Here is a 24,783-nt window from a genome sequence, read left to right as displayed (position 1 = left end):
ACAATCTCTTCAATAAATGGTGCTGGGAAAACTGGACAGCTATATGTAGAAGAATGAAACCCGACTGTTCTCTTACATCGTACACAAAGATAAACTCAAAATGGATAAAAGACCTCAATGTGAGACAGGAATCCATGAGAATCCTAGAGGAGAACATAGGCAGTAATCTCTTCGATATCAGCCACAGCAACTTCTTTCTAGACATGTCTCCAAAGGCAAAGGAAACAAAAGCGAAGATGAACTTTTGGGACTTCATCAAGATCAAAAGCTTCTGCACAGCAAAGGAAACAGCCAAAAAAACAAAGAGGCAACCCACGGAATGGGAGAAGATATTTGCAAATGACAGTACAGACAAAAGGTTATATCCAGGATCTATAAAGAACTCCTCAAACTCAACACACACAAAACAGACAATCATATCAAAAAATGGGCAGAAGATATGAACAGACACTTCTCCAATGAAGACATACAAATGGCTATCAGACACATGAAAAAATGTTCATCATCACTAGCCATCAGGGAAATTCAAATTAAAACCACGGAGCACTTTGGGGCGCCTGGGTGGCTCAGTGGGTTAAGCCACTGCCTTCGGCTCAGGTCATGATCTCAGGGTCCTGGGATCGAGTCCCACATCGGGCTCTCTGCTCAGCGGGGAGCCTGCTTCCCTCTCTCTCTCTGCCTGCCTCTCCATCTACTTGTGATTTCTCTCTGTCAAATAAATAAACAAAATCTTTAAAAAAAAAAAAAAAACAAACCACGGAGCACTTTGATTCCATCAGCAAAAGCCTCCTTCCCATCAGGATGAAGCAAACCATCACAATGGTCTGACAGACGCTCTAAGCACAACTTCCCTTCTGTCCCCCCCGTTGTTCCAGCCCTGACTCCACGGGTCCCGGGGGAATAGCCCGAGTCCTCCTGTACGAGCCATCCAAATTTCCTGTAAGTGCCAGAAAATCCTTCCCATTTCTCACGAGTCCTCGGGTCTCCAAATGCGGCCAAAGGACCCAGTTATAGTGCGGCCTGGTCCCTCCTGGTGTCCTTGAAGTTCTTCAAAGTGTTGGTGTGAATGGTACGCAGAGCTTTCCGAAATAAAAAAAGTTTGTTTCTAGAGGTAGACATGGGATTTCTGCTCGTGGAGCTGGGGAGCAGAAACCTTTCCTGACTCCTTCTGCGAAGTACTAGCCAGACCCCGCACACTGTGTAGAGAACTCGCTGGCATACAAACAAAGCCAGAAAGACACACTACAACAGGAGAAAGTTCAACAACGTCTTCCAAATACAGATGGAAAAGTCCTCAGCCAAGTACCAGCAAACGGAACCCAAGAGCGTACGCGAAGGGTCATGCGCCATGACCGAAGGGTTTCTCCCAGGCAGGCGAGGCTGACTGACTCGGCAAGGGCGTCGGTCCGCGAGCCGCGTGGCAGGAGCAGAAGGAAGCCCGCGCCCCTGCAATCACCTCAGCTGATGCAGAGAAAGCATCTCACACCAATCTCACACCACATCTCAATCCAACACCGTTTCATGATTAAAAACAAACACTCCTTAAACAGGAATCGAAGGGAATTTCCCCAATATCGCAGAGGCCTTAGTGAAAACCCCACGCCAGCATCATACTGTGAAACACTTTGCCCCCAAATCAGGAACAACACCAGGACGCTCACTTTGGCCACTTGTATTCAGCCCAGCCTCGGAATTCCTAACCAGAACAACTACGCAAGAAGAAAAGAAAGGCATCGAATTGTAGAGGAAGAGGTAATGCTACCATGTTCAGAGTTATGATGACAACCCGGAAGACGGCAGAGAAAAACACTGGGACTGACAAATTCAGGAAATGGTTGAAATACACAGGGGCGCCTGGGTGGCTCCGTGGGTTGAGCCTCTGCCTTCGGCTCAGGTCATGGTCCCAGGGTCCTGGGATCGAGACCCGCATCGGGCTCCCTGCTTGGCGGGGAGTCTGCTTCCCTCCTCTCTCTGCCTGCCTCTCTGCCTACTTGTGATCTCCATCGGTCAAATAAATAAATAAAATCTTAAAAAAAAAAAAAAAAGAAATACAAAGTCTACACACAACAATCAATTGCATCAAGAAGGTAAAAGATTTGTAGGCTGGAAACTACAATGTGTTGCCAGGAGAAATTCAGGAGACCGAGGGAAGGGGAAGGTGCCCGAAGTGCACGGACTGGAGATTCTCATCCCAAGCACAACACCCGAAGCCCTCCATAGGGTCACAGTGACCCCCCAGCAACAGCCTGAGGGCTACACATATCCTAACATATTGTGGCGTCTCAAAGTTCTGAGATCAGCCTATAGTTTCATAATAAAAGAACAACAAAGTTGAAGGCCGCACACTTCCGGATCGCCGAACTTCCTGAAAAGGGACAGCCGTCAGAACCGTGCCGCGGGTGACATGCCGGAGAACGATGGGGCAGAACTGAGCCTCCCGTGCACGGCCGGGGGTTCCTGACGTGGGCGCCAGGACCAACAGACAGGGCACGCATCTGTCCCACAACAGAGCTGGGAAGAGACGTGGCCACCTGCGGGAGAGTGAGGCTGGACCCTCCTCACGCACTTACAAAGCTAACTTGGAATGGGTCACAGGCGTCCACGTGAAGAAAAGCACAGGAACATCTTCAGGACCTCGCGTTTGGCAACAGTTTTGTAAATGTGACAGTAAACGCGCAGGCAGCAGAGTACGGGAGATACACTGGACTGGGCTAAACCCTACAAGTGTCTGCATTGAAGGACACTATCAAGAGTGAGAACGCAGCCAAAAGAACAAAACAGTCACAAATCACATACACGTCCCACAAGGCGTTAGGATCCGGAATATATAAAGAACACCTACCAGCCAACAACAATAACAATAAACATCCCAGTTTAAAAACGGGCCAAGGGTCTGAAGGGGCCCTTGTGTGAGGCCCTCCCAATGGTTAGCAGCACGAGAATTCACGCTTGGCCCCGTGGCTGTGACGGAAATGCCATCAGCACCACAGTGAGACACCACTGTGTACCCAGCACAGAACTGTAACAAAAGCAGACACTGGCGCGTGTCCACGAGGACGCAGAGAACCTGAAGCCCTCGTGTGCGTCTGGCGGGGACGGGTGACAGCGCAGCATCTGTGGGAAGCAGTCTGGCGGTTCATCAAGACTTGAACTAACGGGAGTCCCCACGTGACCCAGCAATTCCATCCCTGAGCACGTGAATGGAGTCCTGCAGGCCGGGCCCCAAACAGACCCCGGGACCAGCGTCCCCACAACCACCTCTCCAGCCGCCGGATGCGTGTCAACACACGGACGGACAAACTGTGGCCCGTCTAGTGGACCCACGGGGCAGAATGTTATTCCACCATAAAAGGCACGAGGCTCGGGGACAGCAATGCCTGGAGGGGCCTGGAGAAGGCGACGCTGAGCGAGGGAAGGCAGCCTCGAGGGCACAGACACTGGACGAGCCCACGTGCACGGAAGACCCAGCAGAGGTAAGTGCACGGGGACGGAGGGCAGGGCAGAGGTCAGCAGGGCTGGTGGCGTGCGAGGGGAGACCTTGCTCCTCGGGCTCGGTTTCCGTTGGGGGTGACACTGCCATCGACACGGGTGAATCCGTGCTGGGCGCAGCTGCCCCGCTGAGTCTAGTTCCACATACTGAGCACGACGAGAAATGGGTCACAGACTGAAACGTAAACCACCCCAATGCGAACCTCGCGGAAGAAAACAGGAGACGCACTCGGCACCTAGCGGTGACCACAGCTCAGGCGGGACACAGCAGATGCACGTCCCCGAGTCAGAAACCTACAGCCAGAGGCTCGGCAAAAGGCCCCGCAGAGAGGAAGCGGCCGCTGACGAGGAAGAAACACGCGGAGGAGTTAACGTCTTCGACTTTTAAAGAACCCTTAAAATCCTACCCAAACAACACAAAAACATCGCGCCGGACCACCCCGAGAGAAGAAAGCAGACACAGCAGGATGTTCTGCCGTGGACGAGGAGGGCACGTGAGCTCGCGGAGCTGCGGCCTGGGTGGGCGCGGCGGTCACCTGCATGTGCGGCGCCGGCTGCAGACCGGAGACGCGGCGCCCGACGGGGCGGACGCCAGAAAACAGGTGGGAGTTTCTTAAACCACTAGATGCTGACACCACGCTCCAGGCCGCGCACCCCGGAGACACGAGAATTTATGTACGCACGACCCAGACGGGTTACAGGCGGGTTTCTTTCCGGTGGCTTCACGCCGGGAACCGCCCGAACGTCTCCCAACGAGGGGGGGGGGCGGGTCCTCACCATGGACGTGGCTCGGCCTGCGAGAAGCCACCGCTGGCCGCTCTGTGCCGTCACATCTCCATCGCTGTCCTGAATGCCGGGCGCCCGCAGGCGGCACACAGGCCGGGGGAGGAGGGCCGGGGGGGCCGGGGGCAGGGCCAGCAAGGGGATTGCGGCAGCCTCCGTGAGCGTCTGCAGAGGACCATTGGGCACGTGAGGGGCTCCCCAGGCCGGGGACAAACCATCAGGAGGGAGCGGGACGGTGCCGTCCCAGGAGCCAGGTGGGAGACCCCACAGTCCCCAGGGGCTTTGTCTCTGGACAGGGAGGAACTCGGTCCACCCCAGAGATGCCTGGACCCACGCCACAGGTCAGAGAGCCGCTGTCTGAACAGAACTGTGCCGGGAACCGAGCCGTGGCTGACACGAACATGGGGCAGCCCACAGGCGGGCATCCTCGGGCCAGTCCGGCAAAGGCCAGCAGGATGCAAGGGGGCAGAGAGCTCCCCCACGGCGAGGACACGACCCCAGCTGAGGCGGACGCAGACCCAGCACCGAGGGCAGAGCTGGCGGAGATAACGTCCAACGGCCGCCACGTGCTTCACGGGTCCCAAACTTAAATCCAGCCGTGCAGTGAGAGAAAGAGCGTCTGAGATGAGACGGACCCGGCCACAGCTTGCTAGAGGGGGACAGAAAGTGCCCAGAACAAACCCGAGGACATTTTCCAAGAAAAGACCCAGGGGCCCGCAAGGACCACGTACGCCACCCACAGGGCACTGCGGTTCTGGGAAAGGTGGGGACGGTAGGGACGTCATAAGGTGGGTATGTCGTAAGACACGCCGGCTGAAAACTCCCCAGCTTGATTAAAAAAACCACAGACCCCCAGACCCAAGAGGCCCGAGCAGCCTGAGCAGGTGTGACCCCGAAAGCGGCCGCCAAAGCGACACGGGAACGAAGACAGCAGGCACCTCGAGGGAAAGGAGACGGACTCCGTCCCAGCACACACGCGGCTGTTTCTGCACGGCTGCCCGCCACACATGCCCCGGGGGGCAAGAGGGGTCCCAGCACGGGCCGCCGAGCAGCCACGGATGGTGGTGAGTGCACTGGAGCCGGCGGGGAGACCGGGGGAGCCCACGTGCCCCGATGCGCCCAGGCACAGGCGCCCTCGCTCCGCCGCAGAGTGCCACCCGTCCCCGGAGCTCTCCGAAGGAGGCCACGAAGGAGCCTGCAGGGGAGAGTTTAAAGCTGGTTACGGGATAAGGGCCTCGCGGACAGAGAAACCACACTGCCGGCCGCCTGTGTGCAGGTGAGGAAACGCCATCTCTGAGGCTGGTGTGGATGCCCCGGTCCTCCGGAGAAGGGCGTGGACAGAGACCTCAGAGCGGCGGGAGCAACCTCTCAGCGTCCTGGGCTGAGGTCCTGGGGTCCGGGCAGCGACTGGGTGTGGCGAGCGTCCACGCGGAGGGTAGACAGGCCCAGGCCTGGCAGGTGTGGTGACCTGCTCGGCCGGCATCCAACCGCGTGTCGTCGTTGTAGATCTGGTGCGGGACTGACCCGTAGATGGGCTGCCCCCTTGGGGACGACCGGGCAAGCGGGTATCGACACTCAGGGCCCCGAGACGGCGGTGAGCACGTGTGTCCAGGCGCTTCACAGAAGCCCTCCATCCTGTTGCGCAAACGGGACCCTGGCCTCTGGGCAGCAGGCTGACTGACTGTGACCCCCCACGCCAGGGCTCAGTCACCTCCAAGCAGCATCTCCTTCCCGTCCCTGTGGGCTCAGGGCCTCAGCGCAGAGCCTCCCCGGGCCAGGAGGGGTCAGGGGGATGGGGACCGCAGCCAGAGCTGCTGGCACTCCCGCCACGCGGGCCACACCGCCACGCGGGCCACACCCGCCACGCGGGCCACACCGCCAGGAACGAGCGCACAGCGGCTGCCCTAGGGCCGTGGCACTCCAGTCTCCCGGAGCTGAGTCTCGGGGCGCTTCTCCCACACTTCCGTGAGCACGAGCTTACTCGGGTCCGCCCCGTCGGCGAGAGCACAGCTGAACACCTTGACCAGACCCTGCTGGGTTTGTAACGATGGGCACGTGAAATTCTGTGGTTTGCAGCATGGGGACGAGGCTGTGCAGAGCCGCCACGGTCTGTGGCATAGGGTCTGGTGGGGGGTGGGTGGCCAGGGCCAGAGGCACTGGCAGCACACCTGCCGGCGGGGCCGGAGTTCGGGCAAGTGGGCCAACCCCATGGGGCTGCCTGGGGCAGAGACATGCGGGAGCCACGCGGGGGAGACGCCAGGACGCGGCTTCACGATGACGGAGCGCTTCACCAGAGACCCCACAGGACCTGACACAACGGCCGCGGACGCGCTTAACACACACGCCCCGCCAGCACCCCCAACCCCAGGGCTTCCTGTGGGCTCCACTAGCGTACGGCACAGGCGGCCCTCAGAGCACGTCTGGCAGCTGCTGCCAGCCGCCCTCCCGGCGTGAGACACGTGGGCCGCCCCCAGCCCCATCTCACCACCGCGTTGCGCTCCACTCTGGCCCGGATCTGGTCGACTTTGCCTTCTATCACCCGGGGAAATATGGACGAATCCGCTCCCTTGCAGAAGAGATAGATTTCTCCTAAGAAAGGAAGGAAACAAGACGTTGAGTCACACGTAGGGAGAACTAGATCATTCTGCACGTTACGCTTCGACGAAGCAGCAGAAACAGGAACGTCCGCGTTGAGAGCATCAGAGATGTTCCTGAGACCCGCTACCGCGCGCAGTCGGGAGAAAGTGAAGTCGTTTTTCCCACAGCCCCAGATCGCGTGGGCCGTTGAGGACCAGGAGGAAGACCAGGAGGAAAACGGGCCCCACTGCCCTCTGGCCCCCGGGCAAGGTCATGGGACGGGGCCCCACGAGACACTGCCACCGAGGGCTCGTCATCCTTCACCCCAGCAAGACCCACGAACGCGTGCTGTGAGGCGTCCCCCACAGCCCAGGAGACGTCCCCACGGCTTCACACAAGCCTGCACCGCAGACCCACGCTGCCCTGTGAGATAAACCAATGTTCTCGTCCAGGTCAGCAGGGGAAGCCGGCGAGCCCAAGAGGAGAGAACAAGACGGACGAGGCTGGCTCTGGTCGACAAGCCCGCAGGCGGGGCACCTTCTCTGCCAGCCACCAGTGTCCACGTGGCCCTCCACTGGCCAGCTGCGTTTGCACGTGGCTCCTGGAGAGCACGGGACCTGGACAAGGGCGCCTGAATGTGGCCATGGTACCTGAGGCCCCGCTGACCCCAGCAGGGACGTGCTCGTGGAGCCCAGAGCGAAATGCCCCAGACAGCAAAGGGATGCCCACAGATGTCTTGAGACTAGACCACGGCTGAGGTCAACCCACAGCCGGAAAGGACAGCGTCACGACGTCCGGGCCACCAGCACACAGATAGGGACGGGGTCCCGCGGGGCACAGCCCCACCCCCAGGACACGCCCGCCAATCGTGCAGGCTTGTGGCCAGATTCTGGGCCGACGACCAGCCGGGGCAGGACCCGTTCCGGACACCAGACCTAACTTCCTCAGACTCGGTTTCCAGCCAGAAGGGCGAGTCCAGGCATCACCACGCGTTCTCCGACGCTATATTCATAAACAACCGTGAGGATTTATGGTAATGGCTCAGGTCACTGTGTCAACCTATCACTCCCTGGCACACGTGGTCCAGCTGGGGCACGTCTGGCCCCGGGACTCGGTTACAACAGCCTCTGACGTAAAAACGTCCGGAGTGAAAACCACTTTATTCTGCAAAGAACCAGAGTTCTGGAAGCCAGCACGGAGCTACCACGCAGAGGCGTGCCCACACGGGTGTCCCTGCCGTGCAGCAAGCCATGGCTAAGGCCGCTCACAGCCCTCGGGCAGCCGCGCTCTCACTGGCCACAGGGGCTCTCACTGGCCACAGGGGCTCGTGGTCTCTCATATCCATCAGGGTGGAAAACCAGAGCCATGAGCCTCAGCCCCGGGGATCTGTTACTACGCAAAGAACTTGCTTAACCCATTATTCAAACCTCTCCTGAAAATAACTGGTGCCGTGGCTGGTTCAGTTGCCACGTGGTCTGTCCTGGGAAGCCTGCGGATCTGCGGGGACCCCCAGGAACGGGCGGACGTCTCCCCGTGGAAGGGGGGCCCGGGCCCGGCCTCACTGCCGTGACATGACTCCTCCTGGAGCTCCGCGGCACCCTCCTGCGGGAAGGTGGCAGGGGTCTCCGAGGGTCCCACTCTGAGGGCCCCCAGCCCCCCACGGAGGGGGCAGGGCTTGCTGAGTAACGCTGCCTCACTTCCTGCGGCGCAGTCGGGCCTGCGACTGGGAACCGTCTCCCAGACGCGACTCAGCGGCCAGACGGCACATCCGCATCCGTCTTCACAGGGAACCCACAGGGCAAAGGACCAGTGACGTCCGGTTCCCACCCAACGCCCTCCTCCCAGGCCACCGCACGGCTTCGACCACGCCTGCACACCAGACCGTGTCCTTCAGCGTTACGGGACTGTCCCACGACTGGACGGCCCGCGCGGAGGACTGTCTCCTGGCGTTCCAGGCAGCTTGGACACCATGTTACATCCTCAGGTGCTTGGCACAAGTCTCCTTGGCTGAGCTGCGCCAGGATACCACGCCGCCGCCAGGCTCAGGGGTGTGGGGACCACGCAGGGACCGTGCCCAGAGCTGCCACGTGCCTTGCCCAGGCTCGCCCAGCGCCCCAGAAAGTGATCACAGGGTTCTGCCCAACGACATACCCCGGCCACCTCACACCGTCCTCTGCGGCCTGAGGAGTAAGGCAAGCCATGGCGCGTGCCCCCAGGACCACGTCACCAGGGCCCTGCTGGAGGGTATCGGCCGCCCGTGCCTCCTGTGCACGAGGAGCGACACCGGCTGACCCAGAATTCCCCAACGTGCCTCCCGCTCCATCGGCCGGCTCAGAGTCCGTGCGCGCTCAGGGCAGTGGGCTGCATCTGCCGCTTACCAGGCGACTTTCCAAAGACACGGACACAGCCTGGTGGTGCCCGGCTTTAAGACGTAAGAAGAACGGAAATCCCGCAGCGTCGGCTAAGAGGCCGTTCCGCAACTGCGGGTGCCTTCAACGGAGCAGAGCCACGCGGCGGGGAGCCCGCGAGACACGGCAGGCTTCTGTCCTCGGGTGCTCCTGGCCCCGGCCAGGACAGCTCACCTGACCGCGGCAGCAAGAAGGCGTCCCACAAGGTGCCTGGTGCGCTGCCCCTCCCTGGAAACGTCCCACTGGCAAGAGGACCTCCATGTGGAAACAGGCAACTGGGGTTGGCCCGAGTAGGGGTCAGGGAAGGCAGCTCAGGGGGTCGGTGCTCAGCTCTGGAGAAGCGTCTGTCGGGCACAGCAGGTGCCTCAGGGCCTGGCAGGGTCTTCAGGACGGACGCGGTGGCGGGAGCCCGGAAGGCTGCGGGGGGCGGTGTCAGGCTGCTGTGTAGGCGGCCGCAGGGAGGGACAGGAGCCCCTGCACGTCCTGCCAGCCACGCGGGGCCCATGGGGGCTGCACCCGTGCCAGGTACAAAGCCCAGGAGCCCCAGGACCGCACCTGTGCCCGCGAAGCTGAGGGGCCCCGTGCCCTGCTCACCTTGGTGTTTTGAGAGAGAACAAACGGTTGGGTCCTCGAGCTCCTACACGGGTAAGCACGAGAATAAAACCGCCACAGCGTGTAATTGGAAAGCTCGAAGGAAAAACCCATTCCTACCTGTGACGGATTTCACAATCACGCTCATTCTCCTCCTCACTGAGTCAAAACTCAAAATCTCCAGCAGTTCAAACCTGAAGAAGAGATCGGAAATCGCTTTTACTCCTCCTCCGGCTCTCGCGGCCCCGGAGTCCGGGTCAGCGCTGCACTGCCCGCGGCACAGCTCCTGGGGCGTCCGCTGGCCTGTGCGCCCGCTCGCCCGCACCCTCGGGATCCACGGGGCAGGCGCTGGGCCTGGCGGCTGCGTGGACAGGAGGCTGAGGCCAGGCTCCTGCGGGCTCACCCCAGCCCAAGGTGCCCTGCATGTCTGTCCAGCACACAAAGTACACGCTCACGCCCCTGAATTCTAAACACACAGGCCGTATCTGAGCTACACCGGGGTCCTTGCAGTTTGTAAAGACCATTTAAAAAAAACGAAACCAATGCGCGGTCGGCTTGTGCAGTCATTATCAGCAGACCGTGATTCCTGCTGACATCCGAAACACGGAAAGCAGTTCAGCCCCCCTGGACAGAGGCCGCCAGAAACTCCCCGCAGCCCACAGACCCCAGCCGGGATCCAGGAGCCCCACGGTGGGCGGGCCTCTGCCCTCCGCGGACGGTCGCGCGGCTCCCACGGCCGCCCACTGTGCCCACCAAGGACCGGCAGCTGGTCTGGTCAGGGGCTCACCACCCCTGCCAGCGCAGGAGTTTCTGCTTTTTAAGGAAACGTTAAAATCCAAGGGTCTCTGAGGCCAGAACCGCCAAGCCTTACGTCCTCTGCCCCGTTTCTGCTGGACCCGTTATTGCAGGTTTATTTGTTGAGGAGGCGGAGCTCCGCGTTGAGCTCGTGATACGCCCTCCGTGTGTGGGACCAGCCCCGACGGACCCGGTCACGAACACCGAACGCGTGTGGTGCGTGGAGACAGAACGGGAACCACAAGCATCCCACGTGCCCTGGCTCAGACCCCGTGTGGGGCGACCCGCGACAGGGGAACCCGGCGTCGTGCAGCCCCTCGGGTCAGACCCCATGTGCCACAGGGACTCCCGGGGAGCCTCATCGGGGACGGCTCCCGGCACACACTCTGACCGACCGGCCGGTGGGCGACGGTCCGGGGCCGCCGCGAGAGGAAGGGGAGGCCAGCGTGGGGCAGGACCGGGAACGTGCGCCCCACCAAGACCGCGGGCCGGGCTCACCTCTCCACGCCGTTCTCCCTGTTCAAGATCTCCATGTAGCCGTCCTTCAGCCGCAGGTATGTGAAGCCCAGCCTGCAAGCAGGAGGCGGTCAGAGCTTAATTCCCAGCTCGGACGCTTCCCCCCCACACATTATTCAAGTCGGGGAAAGCTTCCTCGACAGAAAGAAGCTCTTCTGGGAAGACAGAGGCCGTGACTGGGCTGCAGACAGAGGCAACGAGTCATCTATTTACTGCTCGAGACGCGCTCCAAGAGCCACCACAACTGCGACGCACTCTGCCCTCAGACTGGTAAGCACCAGCGCGTGCTCCAGGACAAGGGCGGGTGTGGGGACTGGCCCGTCCACAGGGGCCGCATCCGGCTTCCTGAGCAGTGGGGCTGTTCAGCCCCGCGGCCGTGTCACACTTACAAGGATCCTGAGAGACTGTCGGCCTGCGGGACGACCTCTCGTTTTCCCAGAGGGACCGCGACCCAGAGCCCGCAGTCGGCCAGCAGGCGTCCGTGGAGCGGGGACCACGTGACAGCCCGTGCTCCACCAGCACACCCGAGTGCCGCCCGCACGCCAGGTGCCGCGGTTCAGACACAGCAGGGCAGCTTCTGGACGCCAGGAGCTCAGAGACCGGGACGAGGCCGTGGCAATGCAGGGGGCCACCGTGGGGAAGCGTGTCGCTCGGCCCGGCACGAGCCGGCAGCATCCGGGGGAGCGCGCCGTGGCTGGCAGAACAGTCTGTCTGACTTCTGACACAGAGTGTTCGGCGCACTCGTTGGGACGGACCGGGAAGGCCTGCCGCAGAGCGCGGGGAATGCTGCTCGCACCTTCGTCAGGAGTCGGGGGGAGCCACCGTTTGGGACGTGAGGAAGAGAACCCACGGCCAGGGGTTTATTGCGAACACACGTGAGGCACGCGTCCCAACAAGAACCCGGAGCGGCCGTCCTGGGAACGCGAGCCGGCCTCGAAACAAGCTCCGCGGACACCAGAGACACGCTGGTGCCGTGACAAGGCTGCGAAACATCGGTCAGGCCAGAATACCGACCGCCGTCACCGAAACGCAGCCAGCCGGACGTCACCGCGGGGAGGACAGCAGAGCATCCAACAGGGCACACCCAGACGGATTAGGGGAAGTAGCGCAGCAGTGACAGAGTCCGGCAGCGGAAACGGCGGCTGGTCACGTGGGCAGTGGGCTGCATGCAGAGGGGCGCTGGCCACCGGCACGGGAGCTCCGCCGGCCCACCCACCCTGCAGCAAGCCTCCCGGCACTGCAGCCTCCAGACGCTCTGGGACGAGCCCCCACCTGCCAGACCTGCCCAGAGACGTACCTCTGGACGCCCTCCACGAGGGCCACCTCGTCGGGAGAAGACGAGATGTACACACAGGACTTCCCTCCGTCCGGCGACTTCCGAGGTCCGTCCACATCATCGTCATCCTTCACCTGGATGGTGTGGCACAGGCACAGCGCCCGGAAGAACAGCTCCTCTCGCTCCTGTGAAAGCACAGCACAACCCACAGATCTACGCCCCGTCGGCTTCGCGCGCACAGACACTGCGCCGAAGACGGGACAACAGGCGACACGTGCCACTGCTGGGGGGCAGGAGCCAGGAGCGAGTCTCACCTCTGGGGCCTCCGGGAGGAGGGAAAGTGTGGCTTCTCGCCGTCCCCTGGTCCCCCAGCACTTCTGAGTAAGGGAGGTGAGGGCACCGGGTCAAGGTCAGGGGAGGTGAACTCAGCATCCGGGAGCCAGAATGCCCTGGGGACCCTTGACCGTCTTCCCAGGGGCCCTGCGGTGTGGCCGAGACCCAGGTGGGCCACAGACCATGGGGCTCCCTCTGAGACACTCTGCTGTGGAGAGCGGTTTCCATGTGGAAACTGTGAGGCAGGCCGGGGGTACGGTGCCCTCGGTCGCCAGGGCTGCCACTGCACCGCCCGCTAAGGCGAGCTGTCCTGTTTCCAGGGGACCCTGACAGGGCTCTGCGGCCACAAAGATTCTGGGATGGTCTCCTCACTGACCACGTGGACACCGGGAGGGGTCACAGAACTCCTCACTGACCACGTGGACACCGGGAGGGGTCACAGAACTCCTCACTGACCACATGGACACCGGGAGGGGTCACAGAACCTCCCCGAGACGCAGACGTCTGGAATCACAGCACTTGGCTGTGTGCCATGCACGGGCACGTGTCCCTGCATGTGTGCATGTGTGCGTGTGCACGCGTGCGGCATGTGTACCCACGTGCAGGATGAGTGTGCGCGTCACTATGAAATCCACGAGTGAGGCACGTCTGTGTGTGCACATGTGTGAGCACACGTGTGCCTCCACGTGTACACGTGCTCGAGCCTCTGTGAACACACGTGAGCATAGACATGTGGTATGCACACTTGGCTCTCAGCCCACCACGTGCCCTGCCTTCCCTGTCACAGTGGCTTCTCGCACAGCCGTGACTGTGGCAGGACTGTGACTGTGACTGTGGACTCGTGGCAGGACAGGGTGACGTCCCACACTCCCAATGGAAGCCACGAGGGACCCAGGGACATGGGGCGGTGCCGGTCGGCCTTGTGCTCGGGAACCGGGGCAGTGCAGCAGGGAACGCCCAGGAACACAGGTGCAGGGGGCGTGGCCACCTACCCTGGCGCCGGGGCCCGGCGAGGAGTCGATCATGTCGATGCCGGCAGCCCCGGGGAGCACCTGCCCATTGCAGACGGCGTGTGGCACGTACACGTGGCCCTCGATGCAGCACTCCTTGAACTCCATGTTGTTCTCCGTGAGTGTGCCGGTTTTGTCCGTGAAGATGTACTCAACCTGCGGACACACGGCACCGCTGCGTGAGCTGGTGGGGCTGCGACCTTCTCGGGGAGGAAGGGGCCACCGCAGACTCGGGCCCCGGCACGGCCTTGCTTCCTGACGTCACGTTCCTTGCAGGAAGGGGCCTCTCCGAAGGCCACCCACACCGCCAGGCGGACTGTGCGTGGCCAGCTCGCCAGCCTCCTCCAGCCTCTACTGGGCGCAGCAGCCCCGACCCAGCTGCGCAGGACGGGCACGTGAGGCCTTCCCGTTCCCCAGAAGACGGGGTCTCCCTGCTCCCCCTCGGAGAGACAGACTTGGGACAGGGGTCTTAAAGCTTCTCCAGCGAAAAAATCAAGGATGCAGGGAAGACGGACCCACACTTACTCGGCAAGGTCTGGGAGGTCACAGCCCACTACCACTGAGAACACAGAAGCCAGAACCCCAGCAAAAGGGCAGAACAGATTTCCGACGGAAAACCGTACCCGGCGTTGACCCTCCACTCAGACCCATTCCGATGACGCGCTCATCAGGAACAACAGAATTCCGGGTGACGGCACGGGACGTCCCCGCCGGCTGAGACCTGCCTGCTGCCCCGAACGCGCGGGAGGCAGCGTGGGAGAGGCTTAACGTGCAGGAAGGCAGCACGGAGAAGACACAGTAACACGGGGCCAAGCGCTTCACGTCTGCCTCCTCACGTGGCCTCTGCGAGCTGTTCTCTTCCGTCTTGCCCCCTCCCCCCTCCTTTGTGCCCGGTTCCGCAAGCCAGCTGTGAGGGCACGGCCGACACCTGCTGCCCGGACGCCGCCGGCACCTCCCTGTGCTCCGGATGGCGAGAAGCAGGAAGGCGGCCCGCGTGTGACAGGCCCCAGCGGGATGGCGGTGCGGCCTACGTCACCGGCCCCTTCCCCAGAGCGGCGACGACAATGGGTGTCTTGGAGGCCGTCTTCTACTTTAAAAAAAGATTTTACTTCTTTCTTTGAGGGAGAGCGAGCGAAGGGCAGATAGAAGCAGGCTCCCCGCTGAGCAGGGAGCCCGATGTGGGGCGTGATCCCCGGATCCTGAGATCCTGACCTGAGCCGAAGGCAGAGGCTTCACCGACTGAAGCCCCCGGGCACCCCTGGAGGCCCCGTCCTCTGAAACCCTGTCCACAACCCTCCCACGGTAACTGTCGGATAGATTCCTGTGCCGAGCACCGCCCCACGCTTCTCCTTACAGAGGGGCTTTCCTCCGGGAACGCCGTGGAACACACGGCAGGGACCGTGCACAGACACGACGTGACACGTGCAGACCTAAAGCTGTTCTGCTGCCAGGTGGCCGAGTTGGGGCTTCCGAGCGCCTGTCTGGGACCAGACCCACCCATGACCGCGGCAGAACAGTCGCCTGGAAACCCGGGCTCATCCGTGAGGACGTCGCCTCTCGGGAACAAGTACCCAGGACGCAGTGGGTGAAGGCAGTGGGTCCCCAGCTGAGTCTCTGCGTCCATTCCCAGAAGGCCTCAGGGGCCTCGTGGGGGCAGAGCTTGGAGGCCACAGCCTGACCCCGCCCTGTTGGAGGGTGCCTGGGTGGTGCCGTCGGTTAAGCATCTGATTCTCGGTATCACCACAGATCGTGACCTCAAGGTCGAGGTCGGGCCCCATGTCGGGCTCTGTGCTCAGCAAGGCGTCTGCGGGAGATTCTCTCTGTCCCTCTACGCGCCGCGCGCGCATTCTCTCAAATAAAATCTTTAAAATGGCCTGTTTGCAAAACTACTCCCCCAAATTTCTTACTTTGTTTTTTCATTTTTAAAAATGAGTGAACTAACGTTTACCAAATGATTTTTCCTGCAACATAAAGGGAAAGAAAGGTCAAGCCAGGGGATGGGCCTTTCCAGAGCTGTGTCCCGAGGAAGAAGGAGCTGTGGTCCGGGTCTCATGGACAGGCGTGCACGGCTCTGCCCCTCACCCAGGCATCCCTGGACGGCCCTCCCGCCCCGTGGTGGCTGCGGCACACACCGCGGCAGACACCGTGGCCCCGATGCCAAATTCTGCACGGTGCTCTGGCGGGACGGGTGTACGGAGCCGCGGCCCCCGCCCAGATCAAGACATTCCAGTGCCGAGAGCTCGGCCACCACCATTAGCAAACAGCAGGGCTGTGGGGTTGGAGTCTGAAGCCTGCGACACACCAAGCCATGAGGTCTCCCTGGACTCATCTTAAAATCGAGGAAAACGGCTCACTCTGAGCTCAGGGAAGGAAAGCAGGTGTAAGAGTGGAGTGCAGCGCCGGCAGGTTGGGACTCCCCAAACTTCCAGCATTAGTGCCCAGAAGAAGCACCACTCACCCCGGCCACGGGGGAGCTTCCAGCAACCGGCGAACACAGCTAGCTGTGCATAAATCATACACAGCAAACCCCGTCAACTGTCACATAAAGTGTGAAAGGCCAACGTCGCGCTGTGATCTGGGAGTCGTGGGATGCGTCTCTGGGAATGGCTTACAGGGGAGCCTTTCCCCAGCACCACCTGAGACGGTGCCGAGATCACACAGGGTCCAGGTGCTTGGGAATGGAACGTAGAGGGACGTGATCGCCCGCCAATCGGGGGATGGGGGGAGTGCCGCGGGTACTGACCTGTCCTAATTCTTCATTTAAATCCGACGTGTTGACCAGAGGCCCTTCCCCCGTGTCCTCGTCAAACATCTCCTCATCCCAGGTGATGAAGTAGGAGCCCAGGAACTTCTGCATCTCCACCGTGACGTACATAGACACGGGGATGATGTAGTTGAAGAGGACCATGAAGGCCAGGAAGTCGGTGAGCGCCCTGAGGAGCTGAGAGCACCGCGTGAGCCGCGCGCCTATCTGGCCGGTGGCCCCGAGTCCCGCCTGGGCTGCACCGGCCGTTCATGAACGCAGCCACGCTCTGAGGACGGGATCCTGCGCTGGGGGCTCATGCCGTGGCAGCCGACCCCGTCCAGACCCTACCCTCAAACACCCAAGTGAGACGGGGGCCCTGTGCCAGCGGCAGGGAGGCGACGGGTACACCTTCTAGGTCTCAATGACGGAGACGTCCGTCAAGACCAGGCGGTCGCCTGCCGCATTCTCGCGACAGCAGCCCACGGGGCATCTGATCACGGCCAAGGGGGCGCACTCCGTACCAGGTTCCTCTGTCTTTCCGACTCGGTTTTCTGGTTATACCACGGCTCGTCTCGGAACGGCTCGCTCTGCCACACGTACTTGAGGACGGTGTTGATCAGCGCTTTGCTGATCAGAATGCAGAGGTAGACGATGAGGAACACGTTCATGGATCTGAAACACAAGACGGCCATGACACCCGGTGACTGCGGGCTGAGGAGCCTTTCTCACGCGTCAGGACGGTGGGGCCGTGAAGACGTGGAGCACCGTGAGGGAGAGGAGCCCCCACCCGCCGGCACGGTCAGCATGAGAACAGAAGCCCCCGTCGTCGGAGCCCCTCCTGTGGCCACAGGCGTGTGACTCCAGGGGCCACAGGAAAGTTGTGAAAACAGGAGAGCGGTGCTCGCGGCCATGCGGTGGACTGCGTGGTCTGGGGGTCTAAGTTCAGGACATCGGGGTGTCAAGTCCTCTGCCACAAAGTGTCGACCAGGGAGTGACACACTGAGAGATCAGCACCGGGGAAGGGGGCAGGGAGATGCCCTGAACCCCTGCCCAGTGTCTCAGTGAAGAAGGCTGGTCTCCCGGCATCCGTTTCTGGAAGCTGCTCATCGGGGCAGACGCCGGAAACAAAGCGTTCTTGCTTACTGAGAGCCAAATCTCCGTTTTCACATCGGGACAGCCGCCCATGGACAGAGAGACCCAGGGTCCCGTTGAGACCACCTTGCCGGGGGCAGGCAGAGACCCCCTCAGAGTCTCGCAGAGACCCAGGCCCCACACAGCTCCGTGTAATAGTCATAACCACTTCGAGGCGGGGACTCACGTGAACAAAAGGCAAAGAAGACAAAATTCTGGGCCGTGTTGTCTCACGACTGTGACTTTATACCTGACTTATTGTCAGGATTTCACCATTAAAGGAAAAGGGACTGTTTGCTCTGCTCACACCTTCCTTGGGAAAAGCTGAAAGTGACCCAATTCTGACACTTTCGTGCACTGGCGAGAGGAGTGGCCAGGACTTCAGCGTCCACACGGGGGGCCTGCAGATGTGGACTGAAGGTGTGGGGTCACTTGTGCCCCCGCAGATCAAGACTGTCTACCTAAATACCCTGCGCCACCAGCGCCCTAGAGACCAGGACGGAATTCCTAATGAGGCCAAAGGGAAAAGCTGTCGTGTCTCGGGGGCACATGATGGTTTCGGGCTGTGGGGCCCTGCGCCCCGAGACTCACTTCTCTACAGCGGATCGTTTCTGGGATTTCGACTGGTAGTTCAGGGCCATCTTGGTTTCCATGCCCGTGTAAATGGCAACACCTGTAAGGCAGGAGAGTCCGTGTCAGAGCAGTCGTGACAGCAGCAGCAGAACTGACCGCGCACGCCCCCCCACACGCTTCTCAGGCAGACGAGCCGCCGGGGATCCTCCGACCAAAGAAGCACTTTCCGTTCCTGCAGAGATCGGTCTCTGCTTTCTCCTGGAGATCAGACGGTTGCTGAAGCTGGGCACACGAGCACATTTTTAAGTTGCCTCCCTTCAAAAACAAGAGCACCGCTCGGGGCGGGGAGAGGCCGCCAGAGAAGCGCAGCCGTTCGCAGGAACCCGCAGAACGGCAGCGTGTGCGTTCTCCTACCGACAGGAACTTAGGCTTCCGACCCAGAAACCACAGATGCTCAACACACAAGCGACAGCCAGACACCACGGCTTCGCGGGCGGGGGCGACGCGCCGGGACAGGGGTCCTCAGGCTGCTGTCCACTGCCACAGAGCCCGCCGCACAGTGCGGATGGACGCGCCATGGCAGTAGACGGGCTGCGCCTGCTCGAGGTTAACTGCCCTGAGCTTTAGAAGCTGCTGGTGACGACTCACTGAGACACTCACCGAAGACCTTCTCGGTGTTCTTCAGCGTGGCTCCCCTGAGAAGCAGGTTCTCCGACCCCAGGGGCCTGCAAAGACAAGAGGACCAGAGTGGGGCCGGGGGTTGGACAGAAGAAGGTGGTCCAGGTGGGAATCGAGGCCTGGGCCTGACAGATTTGGTTTCAAGAGGAAATCGTGTAAGCGTGGAGTAGCTTACACTCGATCACGGAAGCTGGCCCGACTCCGTGGGAGAGCGTGGCCTTCGCCCTGGGAATGAAGACCCACTCTGCGGAAGGACCTGGCGGGCGGCCCTTTGCGGGGCCCGCTCCCTGGAGGGGCCACGTCAGCCCACACAGGCTGACAGACGACCCCGTCTCCGAGAAGACTCGAGAGGCTTCCACTGTTTCTACCACATCCTTGGGGGAGACTCCACGAGTCGGCGGGATCCGGTCTCACTTTCAAACTCGGGAACGCTGTGTGCGCTCCCCCCACGGCTGTCCAACCACGAGGACCCTCTGCGTGCAGTGGCCCCGAAATCTGGACGCTCCCCTGCCCCTGCTACCTCAGCAGGAAACCACCAAGGAAGTTAAGATCAGTCACGAAGAACACGCCGGCCCCAAGCGCACGGGACTCGGCCGTGAGCAACAGACCACGTCTCTGCCTCCGGGGGTTCGTGTTCCCTGGCCTCCCCCCGGTTTCCTCGCTGCTCATTTCCCAAGAGCAGAAAAGAGCGGGAAGCCAAAAACAGCTCCGCGGACGCTGGTGCCGTCAGCGTTGCACGGACCGCATCTGCAGTGTGCAGGGACGTGTGCTCTCGATTCTCCTGTGCCACAGTGCGTGGGGCCTATGAACGCCACAGACACAGGTGCTCCGGCGAGTTAGACGATGTGGCTTGGGGCCACCTCCCCCTGAGGACGAGGGCAAGAGACCGTTTCCTGGGGGACACGTGACTGGACGCATCAGCCCAGGGCGGCTCCACGGTCCCGGCCCTCGTGCTAGACCTGGCCGCCACAGACGCTCCCGGGGCCGCACACGCCCTGCCGAGTCCCCCTTGAGGACCGTCAGCCTCTGCGAGCGGTATGCTCACGATGCCTGTGGACCATTTGTGGAAACAAATGGCCTTTTTATAAAGCATGTCTGGGAAGTGAAACACAATTTACTTTAAGAAGTACCCTGCTTCTAGTTTGGACAGGACTGCGAGGGCATGAGGAACTGGGAGACACAAGTCACCCCCGTTCACACCACGAGTTTACGAGCACCTGTAACACCCAAAAGGTAAAAGTCGGCCGAACAGTGTACGTCCTTAAAGAGCAAAACAAGAATTAGCTCCAGCCCGTGACCTGCGTTAGCCACGGGCTTCCCGTGCTCAGCATGAAACATCGTCCGAACGCGAGGCAGCGGGAGCCGGGAGTTTACTCCTGATCCATCCTGGCGACAAGGTGAATAAACCCCAAGCTTTCTAATCCTTTCTAATCCCAGTAAATCCTGATCCTTCCAGCAGGGCTTCTCACAAGACACAGAAATGCGGGTTGTTTCTGCACAGACACTAGGAGTGTCTTATAGACTAGCGTCTGTCTTGGGAGGACCACAGCCCCTCGGAGGCACCGCAAACCTGCGCATGGACAATGGCTGTGACTCAGGATGTGCACAAACAATTTCTGTGACAGTTTCACGAGGGCCCCCAGGATCTCACACTGATCACTGTCGATTTCCTGCTGTGATGATTTCTGCTTCTGGGCAACTGTTCTCGACACACAAGGTCACACCAGGATGCCGACCATCTGGAGGCCGTGTAAGTGGACAGAAAAATGTCTCTCCGACACAGGAGAGGCAGGGGTTACAGAAAAGGTCGGCTCCAGATCCTACTCCAAACCAACTTCCTACACCGTCCACCTCCGTTACCTCGACAGCCAGGACCCACTAGACCCGGACACGATGCACAGATGACACCCCACCGGACGGCCAGCGCCGATGAGAGTGGGCCACACATGTCCGGCCGCCGGCAGGTCCCGGGTGCTGCGTACCTGGTGGGTGCGGGTCCTCATCTACAACCTGTGGGCGTGACCGATCCCCGACCGCTCCGATGAAGCAGGTGACCACACGCACCTCCCACCGACACGGTCCACAGAGGAGACCTGCCCCTGTAAGCCCAGACAGAATCTGGGGCCGGGATCTCGAGGAGACGCGGCCTCAGGGCAGCAACGGCCCGGCTTTACGGTTGAAGGCACACTGGTCTGTGGAGACGCAAGGGCCCCTCTCGCGTAGCGTCTCGCGTCGGACGAGCTCCGAACACCGTGAGACCACGTCCCCGAGAGTGCTGCCGTCAGCCGCTGGCACGGAGAGCGACACTCCCACCAGAACAGAGAAGACCGCGGGACCCGGGTCTTTGGAAAGGCAGAATTCTGCTTCCAGACGCAACAGAGCGTCAAGAGTGAAGCGTCGGACGGCGAAGAGAAGAGTTCTCGGTAACCTGACGGCGCAGCCCCTCACCTCACCACGGGGTCGCTCCGGTCGCTGTAGACGTTGATGCGGCCGACGAACCTGATGACAGAGAAGTCAGGTCAGGGCCGCGCAGCTGGGGGGAGGGGCCGGGCGCCTGCTGTCCACCCCTGTCTGCTGCTACCGAGACAGAAGCTCCACTGAGGGCCGCGTGCTTGGCCAAAAGCTCGCTGGCTTCCTCCCGTCCTTATTCAACCTTGACTCCAGCGATTTTCCTTAAAGTTGGTTCCTCGAGTTACAGAAAGTTACTCTTCTTCAATCAACTTACTTCTATTAGGCCAGTCCAAATGTTCGCAAAAGTAGCTACAGGTTTTAATGCTGCTGGACTATGAAACAGTATACCATCTATTCCTGGCTTGGTCTTAACTTTTCAGCAGCGACATGCACGCTCTTTCCCGACAAGCGCGGCGCCGGACAGCAGGGCCAGCCCCCGGGGGGCAGGGAGCGTAACCACAGGGAGGGCGGACCGGACTTACTTGTACAGGTCGGGCTGGGGCTGCTCACACTCGATCGTGGCGTGCAAGCCGTCGATGTCTTCCTCAGTATGAAAGCCCTTCGTGTCCTGCACGGCGTAGTGAGTCTGCAGAGCGACAACAGATCTCCTTCACAACCGAGCGAGGGACGCGCACCTGGCCGCCCGATCTCCAATGCAGGCCACGCCGTGTGTCCCCTGCTGTGCCCGGCACTAAGCCCGAGAACGAAGTCACGGTGCGATGTCAGGGAGAACACAGCCATGAACACGTAAGTCGTGTGCTGTGTGCACACCAGAGTCTGCACGTGTCAGCAACTGAACAAAGCTCAAAGCGCCACCGGCAATCGTCCGGGAGAAAATACCTTTGCGCTTACCCAAGGCCCTGAAGGCCCGGCTCCCTGTGTCCGAGGCGGTGGATCTGGGAGCCCAAGGACGGCGGTTCTAATGTGACCCGGGCAGTGAATACACAGGCCCAGACGGGACCACTAACGCAAGCAGGCGGGCTCGGAGCCCGGGCACGAGGGCGCGTGGGCACAGCGTTGCTCTGAACGTGCTCTCGTCCTCCTGCCAATCATGTGCTGGGCGGGCAAAGGCACCGTGGATGGCCACGGGAGGTAAATCACCACGGCTGTGACACCTCGAACATCCGGGGGCCCCCTGCACCCCGGGGACGTCGGGGGACCTTCTAGGCATGAGCCCCTGGAAGAAGGGTCTATCCCAGCTCAGGACATGAAAACTGCGAAGGTTAAAAATGCCTGCCCAAGGTCACACGGGCCACGACCATGACCGGAGCAGGAGCCCCAGGATCTGTGAAGGAAAGGGGTCAGTAACCCCAGCGCCCAGGTCAAGTCAGATGAGCAGACGGGACATCAGCCACAAGTAGGACGCTGAGCCCAGTCGTGTAGCAGGGGCAGCAGGCGCCCACCAGCTCTGGATGAGGCAACGGCCACCACGTCCAGAGAGCCGTGGTTCACCAGACCTGCCACGGCTGCCCACGAGCCACGCTGGGGCGTCCCTCCCGCAGGACGGGCGTGAGCAGCCTCTGGGTGCCCACAGCCAGGGGCCATGTGGCTTGCTGGGTGTCAGGAACACAGGAACGTGACCACCACGCTCAGACACGTGACCCCACAGTCACCTGACTCTCCCAGGCGCTTCTGCCCCCCAGGTCTGCGTGGTTTACAATCAGTCGTGCCTGAACGGTCTCCCTCTCGGGATCACACACGGGAAAGTTTTCCCGAAGTCCCACATGGCTGATACGATGCTCTGAAGTATTCATAAAGTGTCTCTTTCCCACCACAGAAATCCCACCACGAATCACCAATGCCTCAGACGCGGTGGGTCCATAGAGCCGCGCTCATGTTCCTAAACTCCTTGGAAGCTCCCATTTTTCTAAAAATAACGAAATCCTTAAAATCATGATTGTTCTCTTCTTTGGATTGTTAATTACAGTTTCGTAGTTACCACCTGGCAGTACAGACTTCCATCCCGAGTCTAAGAAACCAACCCCAAGTTCAGAAAATCCTTAAGCTACTTGAACAAAAGGACACGTTGGAGTGACAGTCCTCAAAATCTCCACTCTTGTGCGCCTTTTCACTTAACTCCAGTCTAGCGAAGACACTAATCTTGAGCATTAAAATGAAGTTTTCCAAATTCCCACCACCTACTCCTTGTATCCTGGCCCTCCGCTCAGTGACACAGCTAAGAGCATAAAGTCCCCTCAGTTAACTCGAGTGGCTGATGGTCGTGGATGCTGACGGGGAACAGGGAACAGCGGAATATGGGGAGAAGCAGAGTGAGGAGTTGTGTGGCCAGCCCAGCTGCCCAGGTTTCTCCGTGACCTCTGGGAACACTGGGCTGGCCACCACGGGGACACGGGGCTGGCCACACAGTGCAGCTGACACGACGCCCCGCGGGGCCCCGGGAAAGGCAACTACCTTGTGGCTAGACTCTCCGTCCAAGCTGGCTGTGGTCACGTGGCAGGTCCCGTCGCCTCGGCTGCTGGACAGGAAGATCAAGTCACAGGGGAAGGTCTCGTCCTCCTTGACCATGACGATGTCCCCAACCTGCGGGACAGACAGATGGCCTTGGGTGGCGGCCCCGGGGGGCAGGGGCCTCTCTACCTGCAGGGAGATGAGTGGCTGTGAAGGGGATGGCTGTCCGCCGGGGCTTCTGCCCAAACCTGGGAAGACCAGGCGTGGGTGTCCACAGACCAACTCTAGGTCCACGACGCCTCACTCGTATCAAACCACAAAGTCCCGTAGCCCGATTAGCCCTCACGCCCGAGCCGGACGCACTCGGGTGTGTGTTCACGAGTCTGGGAACGACTCCTGCAGGAAGGTGTCGGTCTCGAGACTTCCTTCGACTGGCGGGTGTGCGCAGGTGTGCGGACCAGGGGCGGGACGCAGAGAAGTCGGCTGAATGATGACCCAACCCCAGATGTGGCCCACACGGTTCCGTCCACGCCACGACGGCCTGGAGGTAACGGAACCCAAGGCAGACCGCTGGGCACTCTCTCCTCGAGGGACCTTGGGCAGCTCCGTGGACCTGGCCCTGTCTCACACCAGCTGGCCACGGAGCAGACGTGTCCCCCGGCAGAGCATTAAAAGTACAGTTTTCTGCTGGTGGAGGCTCTCCGGGTCAGCTCACCGGAAGCACAGAGGCTCCTCAAAGGACACGCGGTCACTGAGGGGAAGGGCATGACGGCCCGTGAGCGTGTGTGCTGGTGCACCGGCACCGGCCCCGGGCCCCGGCTCCACTGGGAAGTCACCACCCGACAGGCAGAGGAGGGGGGCTCAGCAGAAGCCCCAACACCCGACATGGATGTTTACAGAACGAAGAAATGCAGGGGTGCAGCGGGTGGAGCACAAGACCCTTGATCTTGGGCTGAGCTCACGCCCCAGGCAGGACGCAGAGAGGACTTTAACAAAAGAAAAAACTTTAAAAAATGT

General features: G+C 60.9%; 1 protein-coding gene across 19 annotated transcripts in view; it reads right to left on the bottom strand.

Moving 5' to 3' along the window:
- Window positions 1–24,783, bottom strand: part of ATP11A (ATPase phospholipid transporting 11A) — a 217,341-nt gene that overhangs the window by 134,273 nt on the left and 58,285 nt on the right. For all 19 annotated transcript variants that reach the window (XR_014303391.1, XR_014303392.1, XM_082701096.1 and 16 more), the window contains 12 exons: window positions 23,770–23,898; window positions 21,840–21,943; window positions 21,355–21,405; window positions 18,889–18,953; window positions 18,247–18,328; window positions 17,046–17,196; window positions 16,522–16,719; window positions 13,761–13,934; window positions 12,457–12,620; window positions 11,142–11,213; window positions 9,969–10,042; window positions 6,758–6,861 (listed from right to left, as the gene is read on the bottom strand). Coding sequence is in view for 17 of the 19 variants with exons in the window: in XM_082701096.1 (XP_082557222.1) it covers window positions 6,758–6,861; window positions 9,969–10,042; window positions 11,142–11,213; window positions 12,457–12,620; window positions 13,761–13,934; window positions 16,522–16,719; window positions 17,046–17,196; window positions 18,247–18,328; window positions 18,889–18,953; window positions 21,355–21,405; window positions 21,840–21,943; window positions 23,770–23,898 (1,368 nt within the window). In the remaining 2 variants the exon portion in view is untranslated. The remainder of the gene's footprint in view (window positions 1–6,757; window positions 6,862–9,968; window positions 10,043–11,141; window positions 11,214–12,456; window positions 12,621–13,760; window positions 13,935–16,521; window positions 16,720–17,045; window positions 17,197–18,246; window positions 18,329–18,888; window positions 18,954–21,354; window positions 21,406–21,839; window positions 21,944–23,769; window positions 23,899–24,783) is intronic.

Source organism: Mustela nivalis (assembly GCF_964662115.1).
Source record: "Mustela nivalis genome assembly, chromosome: 15".
Classification (NCBI taxonomy): Eukaryota; Metazoa; Chordata; class Mammalia; order Carnivora; family Mustelidae; genus Mustela; species Mustela nivalis.
The sequence above is the reverse complement of the archived record's forward strand: the minus strand, read 5'-3'. Positions and strand labels throughout refer to the sequence as shown.